This window comes from Saccopteryx leptura, chromosome 10 (genome assembly GCF_036850995.1).
Source record: "Saccopteryx leptura isolate mSacLep1 chromosome 10, mSacLep1_pri_phased_curated, whole genome shotgun sequence".
Taxonomy (NCBI): domain Eukaryota; kingdom Metazoa; phylum Chordata; class Mammalia; order Chiroptera; family Emballonuridae; genus Saccopteryx; species Saccopteryx leptura.
Window position 1 is genome coordinate 47,120,514 of NC_089512.1, and position 25,572 is coordinate 47,146,085.

Sequence of the window (25,572 nt, forward strand, 5' to 3'; positions counted from 1 at the left end):
TCTCTGACAACAGACTGTCTGGATCATTCACGCATATGCTGCCAGAAGGTTATTTGTGCTTCAACAGATAATTCAATTTACAAGATTTTTATTTTTATTTTCTTCTCAGAAGAGCAGCAAACTTGTCACCCCCTATGTTACCAGTGATCTTGATGAGTATGAATAGTGACAAGAAATTCTTCTTTTCCATTAAAATCCACATACAGTTAGGTTAGGATATCTACTTCGTATTACTGTTTGAATGTGCTGAGTTTCAGCATATGGATAATTAACTGTGATTATCAGTGATAGGAATTAAATTGTCTCAGCAAGAATATACATATTGAATGTTCTGTTCTCTTGATTTTCTAAGCAGTGGATTTTTGTAAGCTATTATTGTGGCTTCTTTTCCAAGATGACTACTTTGGTATTCAATTCTTCATATATTGTATATAGCTTCTAGGATTTTTTAAAGCATTGCTGTTTTCATTTCTTATGTACTTGTTTCTGAGCTTTTCTCCTATTTTAGATAATAATCATACCCACTATCTAGAAAACTATCTTTTAATATTCTAATTAAAGATTGCTTAATGAAGTATCCATTTGTTTGGCTAAGTGGCATGTCTTTCTTAGTTTTAACACTGGAATTTCTGCATGGATTTATAATATGAGTTTTTTGTGTTCTTTTTTCTTTAAACATTAGATAGGCATGAAGCCTCCGTCTCACTGCTGCATGTGTAGTTACTGTTGAAGCAAATGCCTACCTAATTTGACAGTCTTGGTGTGTTTAAAATTTTTTGAGTTTGCAAATAAGTATATTAAGTCTACTGATGGAGCCTTCGGGCACTGAACAGTTATATGAGGATCCTGATCCTGGAGGCAAATCCCAAGATGCAGAGGCCAGAAAGCAGACAGAATCAGAGCAAAAGTTGTCTAAAATGACCCACAATGCTTTGGAGAACATTAATGTGATTGGCCAAGGCTTGAAGCATCTCTTCCAGCACCAGCGCAGGAGGTCATCAGTGTCTCCACACGATGTGCAGCAGATTCAGGCAGATCCAGAAACTGAGGTGGATCTGGAAAGCCAGAACACATGTACTGAGATTGATGGTGTTCCCACCCACCCCACAGCTCTGAATCGTGTCCTGCAACAGATCCGAGTGCCACCCAAGATGAAGAGAGGGACAAGCTTGCATAGTAGGCGGGGCAAGCCAGAGGCCCCAAAGGGAAGTCCTCAAATCAACAGGAAATCTGGCCAGGAGATGGCAACTGTTATGCAGTCTGGCCGACCAAGGTCTTCATCTACCACTGATGCTCCTACCAGCTCTGCTGTGATGGAAATAGCTTGTGCTGCTGCTGCTGCTGCTGCATGTCTACCAGGGGATGAGGCAACTGTAGAACGGGTAAGTCTGTTAGTATTTCTTTTTCTGTTAATTTACTGTTCTTTTTTTTCTAGGATTCTTCAGGTTTTCTTTGGTAACTAAAAAGAGATATCTCAAAGTTGTGGTAAATGATAGTTTTCATTTTTGTTAAATGGATGAATAATAATTATTGTAGCTAATGAATGCATGCTTATAATTATATTCCAATTTGCTTCCTAACATATTGCTGTATTTTGTTTATTTTACCTTTTTGCTGAAACCTTTAGTATACTTTATGTGCTCTTTATGTCTTAAAACTCTCAGTTTTATGGTGGAGGAATAAAGATGCTTTGTTGCTTTGGTTTTGGACATGAATTATCTTTCTTACATTAAGGTAATGAATAAAGTTCTAGAATCTGGGTGTGTCTGTGCTTAGCATGGAAATATAAATTGCTTCTAATTTTCATACATACTGTACCATGCAGTATACGTTTTGCTTTCTTCAGTAGAACATATGCATTCTTATAATTTACTCTTTTGTTTTGTTTTGTTTTTGTTAAGTGAGAGGAGGAGAGATAGTGAGATAGATTCCTGCATGTGCCCCAACCTAGACCCACCAGCAACCCTGATCTTGGGCTGATGTTGGAATCAACTGCGCTGTTTTGGGCGCCTGAGGCTGATATGCTTGGACCAGCAGAGCCACTGGCTGAGGGAGAGGAAGAGAAGCAGGTGGTCGCTTCTCATATGTGCCTTGACTGTGAATTGAATTTAGGATGTCCACACACTGGGCTAACACTCTTATCCACTGAGCACCCCAGCCAGGGCCAGAATCTTGGATTTTAATAATCTCCTGAAGTGCCACCTTAAATTCCTTTTTTAAAAAAGCAACTTGGGTCTGACCTGTGGTGGCGCAGTGGATAAGGCGTCGACCTGGAACACTGAGATAGCCGGTTCAAAACCCTGGGCTTGCCTGGTCAAGGCACATATGGGAGTTGATGCTTCCTGCTCCTCCCCCTTCTCTCTCTCGCTCTCACTTCCTCTTTCCCTCTCTCTCTCTCTGAAAAATTAATAAAGTCCTTAAAAAATTAAAAAAATAAAAAGCAACTTGGCTTTATTGAGTCTTACTAAAGCACTCAATTTAGTTTTAATAGAAATAGTAGCCCTTTTAGTACTCAAATCTGATTGGCTTATATAGTATTTTATTTATTTAAACTTGAGTTATAATGAATATAAGTAACAAACTGATGTCAGAACAAGATGTATGTGGAAGTACCAGCCAGGGACACTTAATTATTTTGTGGGCATGAAGTCCGCACCTCTTTCAGAGAAAATGGAGAGTATAAGAATAATATCACATGTTGGTTAAGTGGAGATTAGTCTGGAGAGCTTTTTCTCTGCTGTACTTTAGTGTGTGAGATTGTTTCAAATTCTAAATATTGACTCCTCTTTTTATATTTTTTTCTCCCTTTTTTTTTTTTTTTTTTTTTTCTGATGCTGGAAACAGGGAGAGACAGTCAGACAGACTCCCGCATGCGCCCGACCGGGATCTACCCGGTACGCCCACCATGGGGCGACGCTCTGCCCACCAGGGGGCGATGCTCTGCCCATCCTGGGCGTCGCCATGTTGCGACCAGAGCCACTCTAGCGCCTGGGGCAGAGGCCACAGAGCCATCCCCAGCGCCCGGGCCATCTTTGCTCCAATGGAGCCTTGGCTGCGGGAGGGGAAGAGAGAGACAGAGAGGAAAGCTCGGTGGAGGGGTGGAGAAGCAAATGGGCGCTTCTCCTGTGTGCCCTGGCCGGGAATCGAACCCGGGTCCTCCGCACGCTAGGCCGACGCTCTACCGCTGAGCCAACCGGCCAGGGCTTTTTCTCCCTTTTTTAACTCAAAGGTCTGAGGATGAAAATATTTTAATACTGGCAGTAACCATATAAGTACACTGATATTTCTGTACTATATAAGTTAATAGTGTTTTTACAGATTTGTGTTTGCATGTGCCCTGTACACACACGCAACTCTTAAGACAAATGTTGAGTTAATTTTTCAGTGTATCATCTGAAAGCCATCTGCTTTTGCCCTAGCCCTTTGTCACATAACGAGTCTGGTTTTTAAGGTATGTTATTGGCATTTAAGCTAGATTCCTTAAAAAATATTCAGCCCTGGCTGGGTTCTCAGTTGGTTGGATCATCGTCCTGTACGCCACAGTTGCACGTTCCATCACTCGTCAGGGCACATACAAAAATCAACCAGTGAACGCATAAGTAAGTGGAACAATTAGTCAGTGTTTCTCCCCATTTCTCTTTCTCTCAAATCAATAATTAAAAAAATTCATATTTGGCAAGTATTTATCTGTGTATAGTAGGTTCAAAGCATGGCTTTGACCTAATGATGTGAAAGGGACCTATTTGAACACAAAGATTTTGTATTTCCTTCCTTTTCAGGTTCACTAATATCTGATTTTCTCCTCCTCTTCCTCCTCCTACTCTTCCTCCCCCTCCCCCTTTCTATCTCTCCTCCTCTTCTTCTTCCTTTTTTTTTTTAAGAGAGAGAGGAAGGGAGGAGAACAGTGGGGGGGAGAGAGAAAGAGAGAGAGAGAGAGAGAGAGAGAGAGAGAGAGAGAAGCATCAACTTGTTGTTCCACCTAGTTGTGTATCGATTGATTGATTCTCATATGTGCCCTGACTGGGGCTCAAACCAGTGACCTTGGGAAATGTGCTGGGGCTCTCAGGATAGAGCTGGCGACCCCAGTGCTCTGAGACACACTCTATCCACTGCACCACCAGCCAGGCTCCACAGAAAAATCTTTTGGACACATCCAGTCTGCTGCAGTACTTGTATTAAAATGTTTTTGTCTCTTGGCCCTGGCCAGTTGGCTCAGTGGTAGCGTCGGCCTGGCGTGCAGGAGTCCTGGGTTCGATTCCCGGCCAGGGCACACAGGAGAAGCGCCCATCTGCTTCTCTGCCCCTCCCCCTCTCCTTCCTCTCTGTCTCTCTCTTCCCCTCCTGCAGCCAAGGCTCCATTGGAGCAAAGTTGGCCCGGGCGCTGAGGATGGCTCTGTGGCCTCTGCCTCAGGTGCTAGAATGGCTCTGGTTGCAACAGAGCGATGGCTCAGATGGGCAGAGCATCGCCCCCTGGTGGGCATGCAGGGTGGATCCCGGTCGGACACATGTGGGAATCTGTCTGACTGCCTCCCGTTTCCAACTTCAGAAAAATGCAAAAAAAAAAAAAAAAAAAAAAGTGTTTTTGTCTCTTAAAGTAAGCATATATATGTACTTCATAAATAGATGCCATACATATGTAATCAAATTACATCATATAAAGGATTTTTATTTTTATTTATTTGTTTGTTTGTTTTGAGAGAGTGGCAGAGAAAGAGAGAGAGAGAGAGAGACAGTAACATCGACCTACTCATGTATGTGCTCTGACCAGGGAATCAAACTGGCAACCTTTGCAGACCGGGACGATGCTCTAACCAAGTGAGCTATCCAGCCAGGGCTTAATTTTGATTGATTTTTAGAGAGACAGAGAGATGAAGGGCAAGAGTAGAGGGGGAAGGGAAGCATTCATTTGTTGTTCCACTCAGTCATGCATTCTTTGATTGCTTCCTGTGTGTGCCCTGACCCCAGATCAGACCTGCAACCTTGTTTGTTTCAGGACACGACATTCTTAACTGACTGAACTAACAGGCCAGGGCCTACAGCAGGGGTCCCCAAACTTTTTACACAGGAGTCCAGTTCACTGTCCCTCAGACCGTTGGGAGGGCCGGACTATAAAAAAAACTATGAACAAATCCCTATGCATACTGCACATATCTTATTTTAAAGTAAAAAACAAAACGGTAACAAATACAATATTTAATATAAAGAACAAGTAAATTTAAATCAACAAACTGACCAGTATTTCAATGGGAACTATGCTCCTCTCACTGACCACCAATGAAAGAAGTGCCCCTTCCGGAAGTGCAGTGGGGGCCAGATAAATGGCCTCAGGGGGCCGCATGTGGCCCGCGGGCTGTAGTTTGGGGACCCCTGGCCTAAAGGATCTTTTTTTTTAATTTTTAATTTTATTTTTTTTAATTTAGTGAGAGGAGAGGTAGAGAGACAGACTCCCGCATGCACCCTGATTGGGATCCACCTGGCAATCCCACTAGGGGGTGATGCTCTGCCCATCTGGGGTGTTGATCTGAGGCAGAGGCCATGGAGCCATCCTCAGTGCCCAGGGCCAACTTGCTCCAATTGATCCATGGCTGCAGGAGGGGGGGGAAAGAGAGGAAGAGAGAGAGAGAGAGAGAGAGAGAAAGAAATGAGGGGAGGGGTGGAGAAGCTGCTGAGTGCCTCTCCTGTGTGCCCTGACTGGGAATCGAACCTGGGACATTAACATACTGGGCTGATGCTCTACCACTGAGCCAACTGGCCAAGGCCTAACGGATAATTTTTAAATTCACAAAGGCAGATTGATTTTTTTCTATAAATGCTTTTTGATATAAAACTTAAAAAGTTAAGTGTTTTGAATTTGAAAGAAATATGCTCAGTGTAGAAAACTTTGAAAAACAGAAAAGTAAAAGAAAAATAATATAAAAATACTGCCAATATTTTGGTATGTTTTCCATTTAATATGTTATATATGAAAAAATATATAGAAGAAAATTTAGCCTGACCTATGGTGGCACAGTGAATAAAGCACTGACATGGAATGTTGATATTGTGAATTTAAAACCTTGGACTTGCCTGGTCAAGGCACATACAGGAAGCAATTTCTATGAGTTGATGCTTCCCACTTCTCCTCCCTCTTTCTCTGTCAATCTCCTCTCTCTAAAAATCAGTCAAGAAATTTTTAAAAAAGAAAAATTTATTTTTATTTAGTTTTATTAAGTTTAACATTTAAAAATAAACCATAATCTTATAAAGTGCACAATTTTGTATTTTTTTTTTTTTTTTTGGAGACCGAATGGGAGTGGGGACGAATAGGAACAGACAGACGGACAAAGAGAGATGAGAAGCATCAGTTCTTCATTGCAGCACTTTAGTTGTTCATTGATTGCTTTCTCATATGTGCCTTGATGTGGGGGGGAACTACAGCAGAGTGAGTGACCCCTTGATCAAGCCAGCAAGCAACCTTTGGGCTCAAGCCAGAGACCTTTGGACTCAAATTAGCAACCATGGGGTCATGTCTATGATCCCATGCTCAAGCCAGCAACCACATGCTCAAGGAACTTGTGCTCAATCAAGCCCAGTGAACCGGTGCTTAAGCAGGCAACCTCGGGGTTTTGAACCTGTGTTCTCTATGTTCCAGTCTGATGCTCTATCCACTTTGCCACTGCCTAGTCAGGCTGTATTCTTTTTGATTAAAATTCTATCATGAGCAATTTTAGATATCCATAAACATTTCTTATTAGAATTGTAGTGATTGCATAATATTACAACATATTTTGTTGTAATATCATAGTTTGTGTTAACCTTCTTTACATACTGAGTTGGAGATGCAGAAATGAAAATGTTTAAATTTTTTTTAAATTTTATTTATTCATTTTAGAGAGAGAGAGAGAGAGAAGGGAGACACAAGGGGGGAGGAGCAGGAAGCATCAACTCCCATATGTGCCTTGACTGGGTAAGCCCAGGGTTTTGAACCAGTGACCTCAGCTTTCCAGGTCGACGCTTTATCCACTGCACCACCACAGGTTGAAAATGTTTAAATTTTCAATGTAATTTTCTTTACATAAAACAATGCCAGTATATGAATATTAATCAAGAGATATTTGAGACAACATAGTTGGTAGTGATGAAAATGAAAGCCACCATCATTGTATGCTTATTATGTGGCCAGCAGTGTTGTGTTTAAATGTGTTATGTAATTTTCTTATTAATTCTAAAACAGCCTTTTTTTTGTATTTTCTCTCTCTCTCTCTCTCTCTCTCTCTCTGTGTGTGTGTGTGAGAGAGAGAGAGAGAGAGAGAGACAGAGACAGAGAGACAGAAAGATGATCAGATAGGGACAGACAGACAGGAAGGGAGAGAGATGAGAAGCATCAATTCTTTCTTGAGGCACCTTAGTTGTTCACGAACTGCTTTCTCATATGTGCAGACCAAGTGACCCCTTGCTTAAGCCAGTGACCTTGGATTCAAGCTGGAGAGCCTAGCTCAAACCAGATGAGCCCACGCTCAAGCTAGCGACCTCAGGGTTTCGAACCTGGGTCTTCTGCATCCCAGTCTGACACTCTGTCCACTGCGCTACCCCTGGTCGGGTGTATTTTTTCTTTTTTATTGACAAACTAGCAGGGGCATAGAAGAGTTAGGTATGCCTATGGTTTTCCAGCTAGCATGCTTCACAGCTAGAGTGTTGCAGAACTGAAATAATATAGCTAGGTCATTTATATCTTTATTATCTAGGTTTTAGTAACTACTGTAAGCTAGTCACTATGAGTCAGAAACTCCTTTTACCTACCATACAAAGTGTGTCTCCATTTTTATGAATTGGACATTGGTCTCAGTACTTGGGACATCTAAAGCATGTACAGGAACTACATAGAATGTGTTTTTCTTTTTGTACATTAAAATGTTAAAAATTTTATTTGTATGTATAAAATGAGAGAAACAATCAATTGTTGGCATTTAATTATGATAATTGAGGGTTCGCATTTTATGCATAATATGGTCTTACTTCAGATCCTTCTCTCAGATTTTAAAGAATAGCCACCATATAAGATTGTTTCTGTTATACCTATTGTTCAAATTAAAGTTCTCCAGGAAATCTGAAAACTTTCTCATTCTAGACTCAATGAACTTACAGTATAGTTAGTGATATGGCAAACAACATAAAACAGTATCTATATGGTAAATGGTGCCAAGTTGAGAAGAGAAAGGTCATTCTGGGTTGAAGTGAATTTGGGTCTTGTAGGAGAAATAGGATTTAGATATAGAGTATGTGGTAGTAGGAGAAGGGGTTATTTCACACAGGGGAATGATATGAGCAAGGAAAACAAAATTTATTGGTGGGATAGATTGGTTAAGGAAGCATGCATGTTAGCTGCCTTGGATCCTTTTTTGAATGAGGTAGGGTATAAATATTCCTCTTTTTTATCTCATAGCATTTATTCATCATAATTTGATCAAACTTAAGAGTACGTGTTATGTGCAGGATATCCTGAAAAATGCTGTGGTAGACATATACATGCGTAACACTTGATCCTAACTCTTAAGATTTTATTTTTTATTTATTTTTATATTTTTAGCATGTGTGTGTGCAAGAGAGAGAGATTAGAAGCATCAACTCATAATTGTGGCGCTTTAGTTCATTGATTTCTTCTCATACACGCCTTGACTGGTAGGCTTCAGCTGAGTCAGTGACCCTTTGCTCAAGCCAGCAACCTTGGACTTCTAGCCAGCAACCTTTGGGCTCAAACCATTGACCATGGGATCATGTCTGTGATCTCATGCACAAGCTGGTGACCCCATGATTGAGCCAGTGACCTTGGGGTTTCAAATCTGGGACCTCAATGTCCCAGGTCAATACTTTATCCACTGCACCACCACTAGTCAGGCATAAGTTAAGATTTTTAAAATTAGTAAGAAAGGTAAGATGCACATAGAGAATATAACTTGTGAATTTTAATAAGGTAACTTAACATGAATTATCTCACTTGATCTTAATTATTTTATGAGATGGTAATGAAGCTTCTTGTTGTCATTTCACAAAGTAGGAAACAAGTGATTTTCAGGGTCATATAACTTATAAATAAGGGGTGAAGCTTTTGATTTATATCGGCTACTTCTCTTTCTGCAGCACTGTGCTCCATCCACAATATTATTATACAAGGTAGAATGAGATAAGTGCCTTGAGAATTATAAGAATGTGTATATTTAGGAAAGAAGTAATTTGTTCAGAGGAATCTTTGAAAGTTTTGAAGCAGGGTAGAGGTGCTTCAGTATGTTGATGTGGGTAATAGGGAGTATAAGTATATCCTCTAAGTTAAAGACTTTTGGGAACAAACTAATTAGTGTTTTCTTGGCAAACATATATATATTCAAGGTATATTATGGACTTGAATGATAAAGCCTTTGACATTTTGGCTGATATATTGAGAGGCTTGCAAGACATGTGCCATGTGTTAGCTTTATATACTTCCCAACACCTAGCAGGGCAATATTTTGCACACAAATACCTCATGCAAAAAAGGCACTTTAGGATATTTATTGAATAATGAGCAAGTTATCTTCTCTATCCACTCTTAGTGTGTTCTTTGGAACTTAAAGTTGTCATACCACCAAATTTTGATCTCCAACTTGACCAATCCTCTGACTCTCAGAATTGGCTGTCTGCATAGGCAATTCAAAGTCATCATTTCCAAATTTAAACTCATTATCATCTTTCATAAACCATCTTGTCTTCCAGTATCTTTTCTGTCTCAGTTGTTTTTAAACTTGAGTGGATACAGCAGAAATCATTTAGGACACTAGTTGAAAATAAGCTTTCCATACCCACCCCAGAATTCTGATTTATAAGATCTGATACGGAGTTTAGAAATATGTATTAATAATGAAGGCCTCAGATGATTCTAGTGCAGTTAGCCCATGAGTTTGAGAATTGCTGGATCTCACTTTCTGGAGCCAGCAGTCACCAGTAAATCTAAGGTTGGCAACTTTAGATTTATTCTTATACCTTTCACTTTTCAAACACATGATCCCCAAGCTTGCCCCATTCTCCATTTTTAAATCAATGCTCTAGTTTGGGGCTTCATTTATCTTATTTCCATTTCAGATCTTTTCTCCATGCTGCTGCAGCTTGTGAGAGCTAATGTGCAAAACAAATTATGTCATTTCCATTGTTTAAAAAACCCTTCACTGGCTCCACTATTATCTGAGAGGTAAAGAAAATTCTTTAAAATGACATGTCAGCCTTCCATGATTTAGCCCAGGTGGACTTCTTTACCTCATGCCACTTTTTGCCTTATAGCAACTAGCACTCCTTTTCCATACTTTTTATTCTTCCTCTAAAGTTTTTCACATTTCCATATGTTGGTTTATGCTTTCATTCATTTATTCAACAAATATATATATTGAGTATTTGATAATGCTAAGCATTGCAGATACCTGGTAAACAAATACAGATGTGATCTTTGCTCTCGTGGAATTTATAATCAGATGGGGACACGTTACAGAAACATAAAATTTCCAACTGTGACAAGTGCTACTAGAGCCTTTTATAGGGACATTTGACCTAGTTAAGGAAGTCAGGGTAGACTTCCCTGAGGAAGTGACAGAGATCTAAAGCAGGGGTCCCCAAACTACCGCCCTCGGGGCCACATGCTGCCCCCTGAGGCCATTTATCCGGCCCCCATCGCACTTCCGGAAGGGTGGTCAGTGAGAGGAGCATAGTTCCCATTGAAATACTGGTCAGTTTGTTGATTTAAAATTACTTCTTTATTTTAAATATTGTATTTGTTCCTGTTTTGTTTTTTTACTTTAAAATAAGATATGTGCAGTGTGCATAGGGATTTGTTCATAGTTTTTTTTTTATAGTCCAGCCCTCCAACAGTCTGAGGGACAGTGAACTGGCCCCCTGTGTAAAAAGTTTGGGGACCCCTGATCTGAAGGATAAGCTGAAGTAATTAGATGATGGAGAGGGAACAACAGGTTCGAAGACCTTAAGATGGGAGGAAGTTTCTCTGAGTATGAGGGAGAGAATGGCAGGTGTATATGTTTGTGTGTGTGTATGTGCAAGTGTACGCTGGTTAAGTCTGGAGAGATAGATAAGAAGCATATCAGAGGTTTGTGGAAAATGTTAAGGGGTTTTTCCCCATCTCTGAGGAATGAGTACCATCAGCATTTTAAATAAAGGGGCAGTATCATTGTTCTCCCCATCTCTGAGGAATGAGTACCATCAGCATTTTAAGCAAAGGGGCAGTATCATTGTTCTGATTAGAAAACATCGCTATGCTTATAGCACAGAGAATGGATTGGAGTAGGTTCAGATTTGATGCAGGTAGATGAGTCAGAAGGCTATCATAGTAGTCCAGGTGAGATCAAGTTCTAGTTTGGATGAAGAAAGTGGTGGTGGAAATGGAGAGAGGAGTTACTTGAGGGCTGACTTTGTATCTTATTCATATCTGAATTCCCCATGCCTGATACTTTTGCCCTTGGTTTATTTATTCAGTGAATTAATGAGTAGTGAATAGACAGAGAGAACAAGAAAGAATGTCTGCTTAGTGAGTTTGAAAATATACATGGATAAATGTTTGAAATGGAGTAGCATTCATACAGTCATTCATCAATATTAAATATTATGTACTATGCAATGTTGGTAGTTAGGATACATCAGAAAACAAACAGGCAAAATTTTCTGCCCTTATGGAGCTTACTTTCTATTAAAGGAGATAGCATACAATAGATATAATCAATAAATTATATATTATGTTGAAATATGATAAGTATAATATTATGGGAAAAAGAAAAAAATTAGAGCTAAGAGAGATCAGGAATATGTATGCAAGAGTGGTGAGATGCAGCATAAAGTAGGATGATAAGGATAAACCTCATTGAGAAGGTGGCATTCCAGTGAAGATTTGAAGAGATGAAGGAATTAGTGGTATGGTTGGCTATCTGGGGGATAAATACTCAAGGCAGATGAAGTAAGTGCATGGTAGGAGTCTGCTTGACATGTTGAAGGTATAGCAAAGAGTCCAGTATGAAAAAGCTGAGTGAGCAGGACATAGAAAAGTAGTGCCCTTATCCTCAAGGGGTATGTTTCTAAACCCCTTGTCCATCACCCACACCTGCTTTGGATGCCCTGAAACAGTAGATAGTACCAAACCCTATATATACTGCTTTTTCCTATACATACATACCTATTATAAAATTTAATTTATAAATTGGGCACAGTAAGAGATTAGTCACAATAATTAATAATAAAGTAGAAGTTATAACAATATACTAAATAGAAGTTATGTGAATGTGGTCTCTAAAAATATCTTATTGTACTGTACTCACCTTTCTTGTGATGATATGTGTTTTAAAAAATGCCTGTATGATGAGATGAATTGAGATAAGTGATATAGGCATTGTGACTTGGTGTTAGGCTACTAATGATGATTCATCATGCTATATGGGAAATGGCACACAACTTAAAATTTAAGCATTGTTTATTTCTGGAATTTTCCATTTAATATTTTTGGACCTATGTTTACTGAGGATAACTGAAATCATGAAAAGTGAAACCATAAGGGATAAGAGAGGACTATTGTAACAGAGATGGGGTGAGAGTTTACTAGTGGCCAGATCAGGTATGGCTCCATAGACATAGTAAGGGCTGTGGCTGTACTCTGAATTACATGGAAAGCCATTGGAGGGTTTTGAGCATAGGAGTCACATGTTTTGACTTAATTTTTTAGAAGGATCACTCTGGCTGCTGTGTGAATACACTACAGGGGATCAAGGTAGAAGCTGGTAGAACAGTTAGGAGTCTGTTGTAGAATCTAGGTAAGAAGTGATGGTGAATGAAACCAAGGTCTTAGAAGCCTTAAATAGAGTAGTGGGAGAGATCAAAGCAAGAGATTGACAATGGTCAGTTTGAATGATTTTGAAGGTCCTGAATAGGATTTCCCTAGAAGGTAAGTAAGTGGAGTTGATTAGCAATATACTGTACCAAGAAAGGGATTCTCTATGAAGAAAATAATAGTGGGCCTTGATAAATATTTTATGCAGCAGCATAAACATCTTAGAAAAAACTGCTAAATTATTACAACAGAGGTCCAATGAAAGAATCTTAAGAAAAAAGTGAACTTAGGGAGATGGATATTGAATATCTGTTTTTATGGCATTAGATTAGAAATAGGTCATATTTAGAAGCAATGATAAGATTCATAGTAGTCCAGAAGTCAGGTATATATTTCATGGTACAAACTGAGATTATTTAAATAAATGCTTTGAAAATTTCAACGTAGTATATAAATGTACCACAGGATCAGGATAGTGTTAGTGTTTTAAAATAAAGTGGTAAGTAACATCAAGAGGCGAAATGGACAGTAGAATGAGAGGAGAAAAGAAACCTGTAAGTTCCGAGTAGATTTGGTTTCTGTTTGATTCCCTTAAGTTTTGGTGTTATTATAATTGTTTTCTGATAAATCAAACTTGTAAATACTCAGATTACTTGAAACATTATAAAGTCAAATTTTATACCTTACTGTCAAAAAGTGGAAAATAATTCTTTCATTAGTTAAAATTAGCTTGGTTATCCGAGGTTGCTGGCTTGAGCGGGCTCATCAGGCTTGAGGGCAGGCTCACAAGCTTGAGTGTGGGATCGTAGAAATGACCCCATGGTTGCCAGCTTGAGCACGGGCTTGGTTTGAGCCCCCCAGTCAAGACACATATGAAAAGCAATCAGTGAACAACTGAAGTGACGCAACTATGACTTGATGCTTCTCATCTTTCTCCCTTTCTGCCTGTCTCTCAAAAAATAAAAATTAAAATTAAAATTAAAAAAAATGAAAATTTGCTTTGTTATAATGGAAAATAATTTTTTAAAAGAAGGCTTCTGTTCTGGATTTGCCATTTACTAGCTGAATGATTTTAGGCAACTCACTTAACTACCTACCTGATCTTTACTGTTCCTGCTAACTTTGTTCTTTGATTCTATGATGTGGATATGAAAAATTGACACAGACGAAAGTGTAAACCTGGTTAAACATACTGGAATCTTTCATGGTGATATCTCAGTTTATGTGTTCTTCTGTTAAATGTTTTACAAATCACCATGGGACCAGTGTTTATTCACACTTGTTTAATAATGTTTATTGAGTGTTTGATCTAGCATTGTTTTTCGTCAAATCTGCAAACCTTTTCTGTAAACAGTAATAGTAAATATTTTTTTTTTAGTATCTATTTTTTTTCTTTTATTATTATTTTATTATTTATTCATTTTAGAGAGGAGAGGGAGAGACACAGAGAGAGAGAGAGAGAGAGAGAGAGAGGAGAGACAGAGAGAGAGAAGGGGGGGAGAGGAGCTGGAAGCATCAACTCCCATATGTGCCTTGACCAGGCAAGCCCAGGGTTTCGAACCGGTGACCTCAGCATTTCCAGGTCAATACTTTACCCACTGCGCCACCACAGGTCAGGCCAATAGTAAATATTTTTGACCATATAATCTCTTGTAGCTATTCAACTCTGCATCAGAAGCATGAAAGCAGCTACCCACAATATATAAATGTAATAATGTAATGGCAAAGATTTGGCTGTGGTGGACAGTGGTACCTGAGCTATTGCCATACTGCTCACCTCACCTCACTTCTTTTTTTTTTTTTTTTGGTGACAAAGACAGAGAGAGTGACAGACAGGGACAGACAGACAGGAAGGGAGAGAGATGAGAAGTATCAATTCTTTGTTGCAGCACCTTAGTTGTTCATTGATTGCTTTCTCATATGTGCCTTGATGAAGGGGGGGCTATAGCAGACGGAGTGACCCCTTGCTCGGGCCAGCGACCTTGGGCTCAAGCTAGTGAGCCTTGCTCAAACCAGATGAGCCCGCGCTCAAGCTGGTGACCTCGGGGTTTTGAACCTGGGTCCTCCGCATCCCAGTCCGACGCTCTATCCACTGCGCCACTGCCTGGTCAGGCTCATTTCTTTTTCTTAATTGAGAAGTGGAGAGACAGAGAGACAGACTCCTACATATGCCCCAACCAAGATCCACCTGGCAAGCCCCCTGTGGGGAGATGTTCTGCCCATCTAGGGCCATTGCTTGGTAACCGAGCTATTTTAGCACTTGTGGCAAAGCCAGGAGGGAACCATCCTCAGCACCTGGGGCCAACTTGCTCCAATCTAGCTAGGGTTGTGGGATGGAAAGAGAGATATAGAGAGAGTGTGTGTGGGGGGGTAGAGAAGCAGGTGGTCGCTTCTCCTGTGTGCCTTGACTGGGAATTGAACTGTGTGCCTTGACTGGGTTAATGCTTTACTGCTGAGCCAGCCAGCCAGGGCTGCTCACCTCAATTTTAAGTGAGAACTACACATTAAATATATTACAGGTTTATTCTCAAAGACTTTATGGTCTTGTTGGGATGGCAAGATTTACATAGGTGGCAGTGAAAGAAGCAGTGTGGTATAATGAAGCCCAGGAGCCAGAAGCCTGCAGTTCTAGATTCTAACAATATTTTATATCTGTTACTAAATATCAGAGTGACCTTAAACAAATTAAATTCTGTAGATTTCATTTTCTTCAAGATGAGGGCATTATGCTAAATAATATTTAATGTTATTTCTAATTTGAAAATGCCACAAGTTAAACTTGCTGTACTTCCCAGGCTTTCATGACACACACAGAAAATTTAAATATCTGTACAGCATAGTAGGATATAGTGATATGTTCACAGTAAGAGAGTTGATCTCATCACCCTAGGCTCTGCTTAGCCACCTGGAGGGCCGAGATGATCAATATCCTCAGCATACTTATAATCCATTTTTAGCACTTAAAAGCTTTGAGAAAGAACAATATATAACCAGATGTTACTGTAATTAACAAAATCAGCAAAAAGAGAGCTAAGTAGGTTACGTTATTGACGGGCTTTATAGAGAATATGCTCCTTGAAGGATGGCTTAAGAGTATGAGGCACAGCCAGTATAAGTCCTCTCTGCCATAAGATAACACAATACATGCAAATTTCAAGTTTCAAAATAGCTTACATTTGTATTAACAAGGTAGAAGAAACAAAACAAAAGAAAACCCCAATTTTGAGCCCCTGGAGAGCTAGGATCTTGTGCTAGTTATCTTTATATTTCACATAGAACTCTAAAGCCTAATCAGTATGAGGACTGATGAGACTTTAGCCGAAGTAATGGAATAGTATATGATTATATATAGTTGATTTTTAAAATCAATTTAGGATCAGTGTCTTTGATTTAGCATTATGATCGCAAGACTAAATAATTTTGATGATGTGCTTGGATGAAGGTCTCCCTCATTACAGATTTTTAAAAAAGCGTTGCATGCTGAAAATAAATTAGATTTTTTTTTTTTGGAATAGTTATGTTCAAGATGGAATAAAATAGGGAAATAGCCCTCTGAGGTATTAGAGAGCTGAGCTAAGAAGTTATTTAGTAACATAGTCATGTAGTATAAGCATCCACCAATTTGTAAAACAACATTTGACTTTTTATTTCATTGGGAAAGTAATTTTGAATTTCAGTTTTAAAAATGGTTTGTAGATTTCCAGCCTAGGCTCCAAATTCCATTCTTCCAAAATATTATACATTATTTCACAATTACAGTGGTAACTACACAGTGATATAATACCAATCAATGCTATTTAAATATCCTTCTTTTATAAAATATTAACAATGAATGAGATCTTATTGCTATACATTCTGAGAAAACATAAGCTTCATTAGAAGAAAATGAGAGGGTTTAAGCAAACTTCGGAAGTTTAAGAGGAAGTTTGAGGCTAGTGATCCTGGTTCTCTCTTAAGGTTACTGTCATCTCAGAGCTCACTACATCATTTTCTTGTATAGGTAAATTTAGAAAAAGAAGAATACTTTTATTAGGCTGTGGTTAGGGAGGTTTCGTGGCTAAATATGGAAATCAGAGAAAAGAGGAAGGAGTTGGTGCAGGCAGGTGGGGTGAAAAGGGAAGTAGGCTTATTTTATTCTTCCTGGTAATTCCCATTCTTTGGAGACTAAGAGCCCAAAATATTGAAATTATTTCACACTGAGTAGGCCAGTGGTAGTCAAACTGGTCCCTACCGCCCACTAGTGGGCGTTCCAGCTTTCATGGTGGGCGGTAGCGGAACAACCAAAGTATAAATAAAAAGATAGATTTAACTATAGTAAGTTGTTTTATAAAGATTTATTCTGCCAGACTTAGTGAAAATCTGACAAAAAGTACTTGGTAAGTAATTATTATTATATATATGCTTTAACTTGCTGTAACTCTGCTTTATAAATTTTATAAAGTAAAGTTACTTCCCTACTTTATAAATCACCATTACTGTGGAACCGATGGGTGGTTAGAAAATTTTACTACTAACAGATACAAAAGTGGGCGGTAGGAATAAAAAGGTTGACTACCCCTGGAATAGGCTGAACCACACTTGATAGAATTGTGGTTTCCAGGTTACATGTAGATTATCCATGTAGCAGAATTATCCCTGGGCCCTGGCCGGTTGGCTCAGTGGTAGAGCGTCGGCCTGGCGTGCAGAAGTCCTGGTTCGATTCCCGGCCAGGGCACACAGGAGAGGCGCCCATCTGCTTCTCCACCCCTCCCCCTCTCCTTCCTCTCTGTCTCTCTCTTCCCCTCCCGCAGCGAGGCTCCATTGGAGCAAAGATGGCCCGTGCGCTGGGGATGGCTCCTTGGCCTCTGCCCCAGGTGCTAGAGTGGCTCTGGTCGCAATAGAGCGACGCCCGGGAGGGGCAGAGTGTCGCCCCCTGGTGGGCAGAGTGTCGCCCCCTGGTGGGTGTGCCCAGCCGGGCGCATGCGGGAGTCTGTCTGTCTCTCCCGGTTTCCAGCTTCAGAAAAATACAAAAAAAAAAAAAAAAAAAAAAGAATTATCCCAACTGTGGGCAGGGGACAAAGGAAAGGCACCACTTGTCAGCTTTCTCCTGCCTTGGAATTCCCATGCAACACTGCCTCAGCTGCTCTCTCTACCTCTAGGCTGGCCACCTTAGAAGCAGAAGTTGCAGCAAGAACTTCAGACTGCTGACCCCACTGACATATTCTCACAAAGTGGAATTGGGCTCAGCCTGCTTGGGAGGACTTCCTAACCAAGGCCAACTCTGGAAAAGGCACATGGAGCTCAGTGCCTGCTGCTGTCTTGGGCTCATCTTTGAAGTAGCTCTCAAAACCATTTTTTTTTTTCTATTCTTAATCAGTAATAAATAATTTGTAGTCTTAGAGTTTGTGGATTACCTAGATTTTATAAATGAGGGACTCTGCCCTCCATGGTAAATCACAGCAAGATGGTATCCTGCTCTGTTTAAATGAAAGGGAAAGTTCTAAAATTGAATTATTTGAGCTGTGAGCAAAACCAGAAAGCTCAGGTGTACTGTTCTCCCTAGGAGAAAATGAGGTGGTGGGAAAGCTAGTTCCTTTTGTTGACCACCAGGTGGTGCCCTAAGCCAGTATCAGTAGGTGAAAAGGATGTTATGACTGTCTACTGACAGGATTTTTTTTTTTAAGATTTTCTTTATTCATTTTAGAGAGGAGAGAGAAAGAGAGAGAAAGGGAGAGAAGCAGGAAGCATCAACTCCCATATGTGCCTTGACCAGGCAAGCCCAGGGTTCTGAACCAGCAACCTCATCATTCCAAGTCAACGTTTTATCCACTGCGCCACCACAGGTCAGGCTACTGACAGGATATTGATGATATACTAGTACAGGAATCATTATGATATGGGCTAGATTGAGTACAGTGACTATGATATAGTAGTACAGCAGTTTGCAACCTTTTTCATCTCATGGCACACCTAAATAAATTACTGAAATTCTGCAGCATACCAAACAGTATATTTTTTGCCAATCTGACCAAAATATGTAGGTATAATTTTGATTCATTTACACTGGACGGCTATTGTTGTGTTGACTGTTGTCTTTTTTTTTTTTTTTTTTTTGACATTCTAAGGGAAAAGAGGTCAGTGCCCTGATGAAATAGTCAGATATTGCATGTTTTAAAAATTCTTGTGGCACTCTAGTTGAAAATCGATTTAGTGGTGGTAGGTGCTCTTTGTAAATATTGAATTGATGACTGGATATAGAATAGACAATGGAAGCATAGGTAGGGTGTAACGACAATGTTAGGATAAAAAATAAAGATAAACCAAATTTAAAACCCAAAGATTGCTCGGTTGAGCTAGTAAGATAACGTTCATTTTCACACAAAATAGTTGAAAATTGTGTTTTTTGGTGAAAACCAAAAGATGTCTCTATTTTCTCTGTATTCAGTGTCAGGTAGCTCACAATAGCAAGAGAATATTTTATTCATTGTCAAGGGAATAAACATTATAAGAAAAGTGGGAATAAGTCAGAGATGAAGATATATTCTGGCTTTTTAGTTCTCTACTAAAGGTACTTTATAGAGCAAAACTTGGTTGCAAAGCATGTAACTTTTAGGTTGAAGTCCAGAATGTGTGTTTCCTTTAATATAGTATATTTATGTTGTGGCCTGAAAGATGTTATGATTTCCCTTAATGATCTCATGTTGACATTTAATATTTTGTCTTAAAAGTAAAATTGAAGGTATAAGTAGGGTGTTCTTGACCGTGGTAAATTTGTCCTGTAAAGTTGAGAATCAAAGGGATGCTTCTTAAAGTTTTTGGTTCTTCTTTTTTTAAAAAATGTGAGTTATATTCCTTCCAAACTGTAGCTTTTATGATGAAGGCTCAACATGATAGAAAATCAAGTCCACTCTTTAAATTTAACCTTCTTTTTCTTTATTTTAGATATACAGGGGGTTCTTGGGTTACAACAGTCTTAATATACGACAGCGTTTGAAGTTTACCGTGCTCACTCCCATAAAAACTTTTAAAAATTGAGAGTGAGTATTTCAGCTTATGCCATTAGCGTCATACTTAGGGATTACATGGGTGAATTAGTTTGGTTGCACATGGTGGAAGAAGACGCAGTACAGTGTGCAGTATAGTATATTTGTGCCCTTTTCCTTTCTTTTTGGCTTAGTTGTGTTTTTATGTTCTAGATTATGATTTTACAACTGTGTTAGGTAAGTGACTTAGGCTAGGGTGTGTTTCAACTTACACCAAAATTCGGGTTATGTCACTGTTGTAAGAACAGAACTGTGTAGTAACCCGAGGACCCCCTGTAGACCAGAGTAATTAGACCTATAAAGGAATATAGTATGTGATCTAAGTCCTGCTTTCCTCTTTTATTCACAAGAGATTTGGGTACTTTATCAGTAGTCTTGACTCTTAGGGGTGAGGGAGGAGAATTTTGGCATCCAAAGTCTACTACTCTTTTGTTTATTCAGAACTCTGTCTTTGCCTTGTGACTGTTAGCTTCCAGAAACTCATAGTTACATAGATAGATAGATAGATAGATAGATAGATAGATAGATAGATAGATAGATAGATAGATAGACAGACAAACAGACAGGACATACCAAGACTATGTACTATATAAAATAATCATTAGAATGGATTAGTTTTTCTTCAGAGATCATAGTACAGCATTTTATCTCAAGAAAGGCGACTTTGGCCCTTGCTGAGTGGTGCTGTGGATAGAATGTCATTCCAGCACGCTGAGGCTATGGGTTCAATCCTCAGTCAGGGCACGTACGGTCAGGCCACGTACAAGATGGAATCAGTAACTACACAACTAAATGGAACAACTAAGTGTAACAAGTTGATACTTCTCTCTCTCTCTGTCTCTTTCTCTCCCCACCCTCCCTCTCACTGTCTCCCCATCTCTCCTTCTCCTTCTCTTTCCCCCTCTCCCTCCCTTCTTCTCTCTCCCTCAAAATCAATGGAAAATTAAAAAAGAAAGAAAGAAAGGTGACTTTGGCAAGTTGGCATAATGTGAGGTTTAGTAAATATCTATTAAAAATTGACTTGTTTTAATGTTATATCATCATGACCTATGATCTTGTCAGTCAATGGGAGGAGACTAGATTTCACTTTTGAACTTTCATACTTCTGAGTCTGTATATATATGCATTAATTTATAGCTCTCATTTTATATATAGGTAGATTTTTGGAAATACCCTTTTCTTTAATAGAATCATTTTATATAGATAAAAGATGTTTGGTGTTTAAAATTAACCTTATGACAATTTTTTTTGTATAAAGAATTAACAAGGATTTGTTTGGTTTATAGATAGATTATGAAAATAATCATATTTCCATCTGAAGATCAAGTCAAATGTTAATTAAGAACTGACAAGTATATTATATTTTATAATAACATCTTGCTGGGATAAGGAACCCTGACACAGATTTCAAAACTGTAATAATGAGGAAGCTAAGAATTAAGAAACCTTGAGTTACAAAATGAGTTCTTTGCAACACAAATGATTTTTAGCTGTTGTCAAGTGATGAGCAAAAACTCATAGAGATAATCCTAATCAAACTTTTCATTTTACTAGGTCAAAGATGTTAAAACCTGCCTGAGGTTACACAGCTAATATAATATTTTTTGGCAGAGACAGAGAGAGACTCAGAGAGAGGGACAGATAGGGACAGACCGACAGGAAGGGAAAGAGATGAGAAGCATCAGTTCTTCATTGCAGCACCTTAGTTGTTCATTGATTGCTTTCTCATATATGTGCCTTGACTGGGGGGCTACAGCAGAGTGAGTAACCCTTGCTAAAGCCAGCAAACCTTGGGCTTCAAGCCAGTGTCTCTGTGCTCAAGCCGGATGAGCCAGTGCTCAAGCTGGCGACTTTGGAGTTTTCAACCTGGGTCCTCTGTGTCCCAGTCCGACGCTCTATCCACTGCGCCACCGCCTGGTCAGGCTACACAGCTAATTTTGAGTGATACCACAGATCCCTGGACTACCTCTGGCTGTGTGTTCAGCATTCTTGCTTCTTTACCTTGTTGACCATTTCAGAGAATCAGAGAACACCATTTTTTTGTCAAGCAAGGGGCAAGAAAAAAGTAGAAGAAATTTTTCCTTTTTTCAAATACGTATTGGTAACTAGGTCAGCTTGTTTGAATGAGGAAAGAAATTGAAGAGCAGGGACAAAGACTAATTTCATCACTAACCTTGTTTGGTTTCTTTCCTTTTTTGTTTGTTTCTTATGTTATTACTTTTAAATAACTTATCTTTTTCCAATGAGTAGCAAAATACTGTAATAATTCCCTAGAATTATTTTAATAGTGTTCATCATTAAAATGTAAGCAATGACATTCTGGATGATCAGATATCTAAACAAAATAAGAAAAAGAGAGTGGTTATTTACAGTATCTAAGATAAGGCCTGACCTGTGGTGGCGCAGTGGATAAAGCGTCGACCTGGAAATCTGAGGTTGCCGGTTCGAAACCCTGGGCTTGCCTGGTCAAGGCACATATGGGAGTTGATGCTTCTAGCTCCTCCCCCCTGTCTCTCTCTCCTCTCTTTCTCTGTCTCTCTCTCTCTCTCTCCTCTCTAAAAAAAAAAATGAATAAATAAAAATAAATAAAAAAAATTATAAAAAAAAAAACAAAAAAAAACACACACACACACAGTATCTAAGATAAGGCCTCTTCTGTTTAGTGAGATAGCCAGTTAAATAAACAATCTCTGTGAACTATTTCTGCATTGTGAGATTGAGGGTGGGGTGAAAGAGAGAGCTCAGATTAAAGTGTCACATTAACCACAATATAATGTTGCATAATTATAGTTAAAGAGGGATGAAGGTGAAAACCATCCCTATATCATCTTTCTTTTTGTCATAAAACACCAAGAAACCTGCCTTGAGAATACTGAACTTTAATGACTCATTTGATAATTAAGAATCTTTTCCATGTAGTTAGTAGTAATCTTTGCAAGAATGTTTTGTGGAAGTGAATTTGTTTTAATAACTATTATATGAGGTCATACTCAGCTTCTTGAGTATATAATATATGCAAGACCTTTATCTGTATACAAAATGTAATTTAAGTTGCATGTCAGCTTTTTGAGGTAGGTCTGATCTTCATTTTTACAAACAAGGTAATTAGGGCTTACCCTGATTTAAAAAAAAAATTTTTTTTTAGAAACTGCTTATTTTTTGTTAACCTTATTTCCATTCTGTTAAGAGTCTGTGAAAGAACAGCTAAGTCCCCCTCAGTGGTTGTTCCCACCTATTCAGTGGCCTGAGCATTGGGGGCTTCAGACCAGTCTTCAGTAGGAAACTGAGTAGCCACAGAGGGCACCTGCACACCTTCAGACCAGTCTGCGACCTCAGGCTGAGCAGCAGTGAACTTGGGAGCTGGAGCAATCCATTCATAGGAAATTCTTTATTTTTATTTTTATTTATTTTTTTATTTTATTTTTTCTGAAGTTGGAAACAGGGAGATAGTCAGACAGACTCCCACATGCGCCCAACCGGGATCCACTCGGCATGCCCACCAGGGGGCGATGCTCTGCCCATCTGGGGCGTTGCTCTGTTGTAACCAGAGCCTTTCTAGCACCTGAGGCAGAGGCCATAGAGCATCCCCAGCACCCGGGCCACCTTTGCTCCAATGGAGCCTCGGCTGCGGGAGGGGAAGAGAGAGACAGGGGAGAAGGAGAGGGAGAGGGGTGGAGAAGCAGATGGGTGCTTCTCCTCTGTACCCTGGCCGGGAATCGAACCCGGGACTCCTGCATGCCAGGCCGATGCTCTACCACTGAGCCAACCGGCCAGAGCTCATAGGAAATTCTTAAATTTAACTAAGACCAGAGGGCTAGTACATGGCTGAGTCTAAATTCTTTGTTCATTCTGCTGCAGCACAGGTGCCTCAATATTGTAAGTTTTTATCATTTATTTAGTGAGAAAAGTACAATATAAAGGCAGAGAGCATGTAGGAGATCTTAGAAGGATCTAGATTGCCAACAAGTTGGTAAGCTGCCAACTATTGGAAGATACATCTAAATAGACTAATTTTCCTAAAACACCTAAGAAAAAATGAAAACAATTTGTCTTAACAATAAAGCAAGCCTGACCAGGTGCTGGCGCAGTGGATAGAGCATTGGACTAGAATGCAAAGGACCCAGGTTTGAAACCCAGGGTCACTGGCTTGAGTGTGGGATCATAAACATGACCGCATGGTCACTAGCTTGAGCCCAAAGGTCTCTGGCTTGAGCCCAACCAAGGTCACTGGCTTGAGCAAGGGGTCACTTGCTGTGCTGTAGCCCCCGGTCAAGGGGGCTTTCACATATGAGAAAGCAATCAATGAACAACTAAGGAGCCGCAAGGAAGAATTGAAGCTTCTAATCTCTCTCCCTTCCTGTCTTTCTGACCCTAATCTGTCTCTCTCTGTGACTCCTCTCTGTCTCTGTCAAAAAACAAAACGAAACAAAATAACAAAGCAAGATTTGAAGTTCAAAAACTAACTCTTGTGGTAGAAATGGGTAAAGCAGAAATTTAAATAAAAGAAATAAATGAAAGTTTCCCATTGCTTTTCATATCTGTTTTCAAAAGGCCACAATGAAATTGCTAGAAGTCCAGACGTCACAGTCTTCCTAAACTCCAAACAGTGCTTTAAAAAAGGAAAAGAAGTAATTGGCTTATTGGTCATTGCTTTCAGATAGTGTGATTAGCAGGTAATCTGGCAGTCATTAGCAATGATTATTTTTAATTCTGTGTTTTTGGATATTTTTCCCCTGCCAAATTACTATAGCCATATGTAGGGGCAAGACAGGAGTGCTAGAGCATTGTCCTGAGAAGGTTCCACTTTTCTTTTTGAGCCTTTCATTAACACAACATGTTAACTTGGGACTCACTTCTATAATCATTTTATTTAACTCTGAAACATTCTCTGCAAGTGGTTATCTGGCCTCTCAGAATCTCTCAATTAAGGCCATTCTACTTGTGGATGCCTCTGTTAGACAAATCCAGCATATTGAACTAACATCTAGTTCCTTGTATTTCTCCAGTTAAAGCCAATCAGAATTGTGTGCAATGCCTCTGCAGGCATGAATTGACTTCACAATGTGTGTCTCTGAATAGTTCCTTATCCCTAGACTTTTGCAATATTCTTTTTTTATTTTTAATTCAACAAATATTTATTGTTTTAAGCATTTTATTTTATTTTATTTTATTTATTTTTTACAGGGACAGAGAGAGAGTCAGAGAGAGGGATAGATAGGGACAGACAGGAATGGAGAGAGATGAGAAACATCAATCATCAGTTTTTCATTTCAACACTTTAGTTGTTCATTGATTGCTTTCTTTTTTTTTTTTTACAGAGACAGAGAGTGAGTCAGAGAGAGGGATAGACAGGGACAGACAGACAGGAATGCAGAAAGATGAGAAGCATCAATCATTAGTTTTTCATTGCACGTTGCAACACCTTAGTTGTTCATTGATTGCTTTTTCATATGTGCCTTGACCGCGGGCCTTTAGCAGACCAAGTAACCCCTTGCTGGAGCCAGGGGCCTTGGGTTCAAGCTGGTGGGCTTTTGCTCAAACCAGATGAGCCCTTGCTCAAGCTGGCGACCTCGGGTCTCGAACCTGGGTCTTCCGCATCCCAGTTTGACGCTCTATCCACTGCGCCACCGCCTGGTCAGGCAATTGCTTTCTCATATGTGCCTTGACCATGGCCCTTCAGCAGACCGAGTAACACCTTGCTCGAGCCAGCGACTCGAGCCAGCGA

At 39.5% G+C, this 25,572-nt stretch overlaps 1 protein-coding gene and 1 pseudogene across 2 annotated transcripts in view; both read left to right on the forward strand.

Moving 5' to 3' along the window:
- The window catches only part of LOC136382522 (large ribosomal subunit protein uL3-like), a 61,549-nt pseudogene extending 60,642 nt beyond the window's left edge, over positions 1-907 (forward strand).
- Positions 1-25,572, forward strand: part of TMCC1 (transmembrane and coiled-coil domain family 1) — a 265,968-nt gene that overhangs the window by 74,380 nt on the left and 166,016 nt on the right. The window contains exon 3 of one of the 2 annotated variants that reach the window (XM_066351879.1): positions 1,111-1,382. In XM_066351879.1, coding sequence (XP_066207976.1) covers positions 1,152-1,382 — 231 coding nt within the window. In that variant the 5' untranslated portion in view covers positions 1,111-1,151. Of the gene's footprint in view, positions 1-809; positions 1,383-25,572 lie in introns of those variants that run through there. The other variant, XM_066351878.1, reaches the window with a different exon arrangement.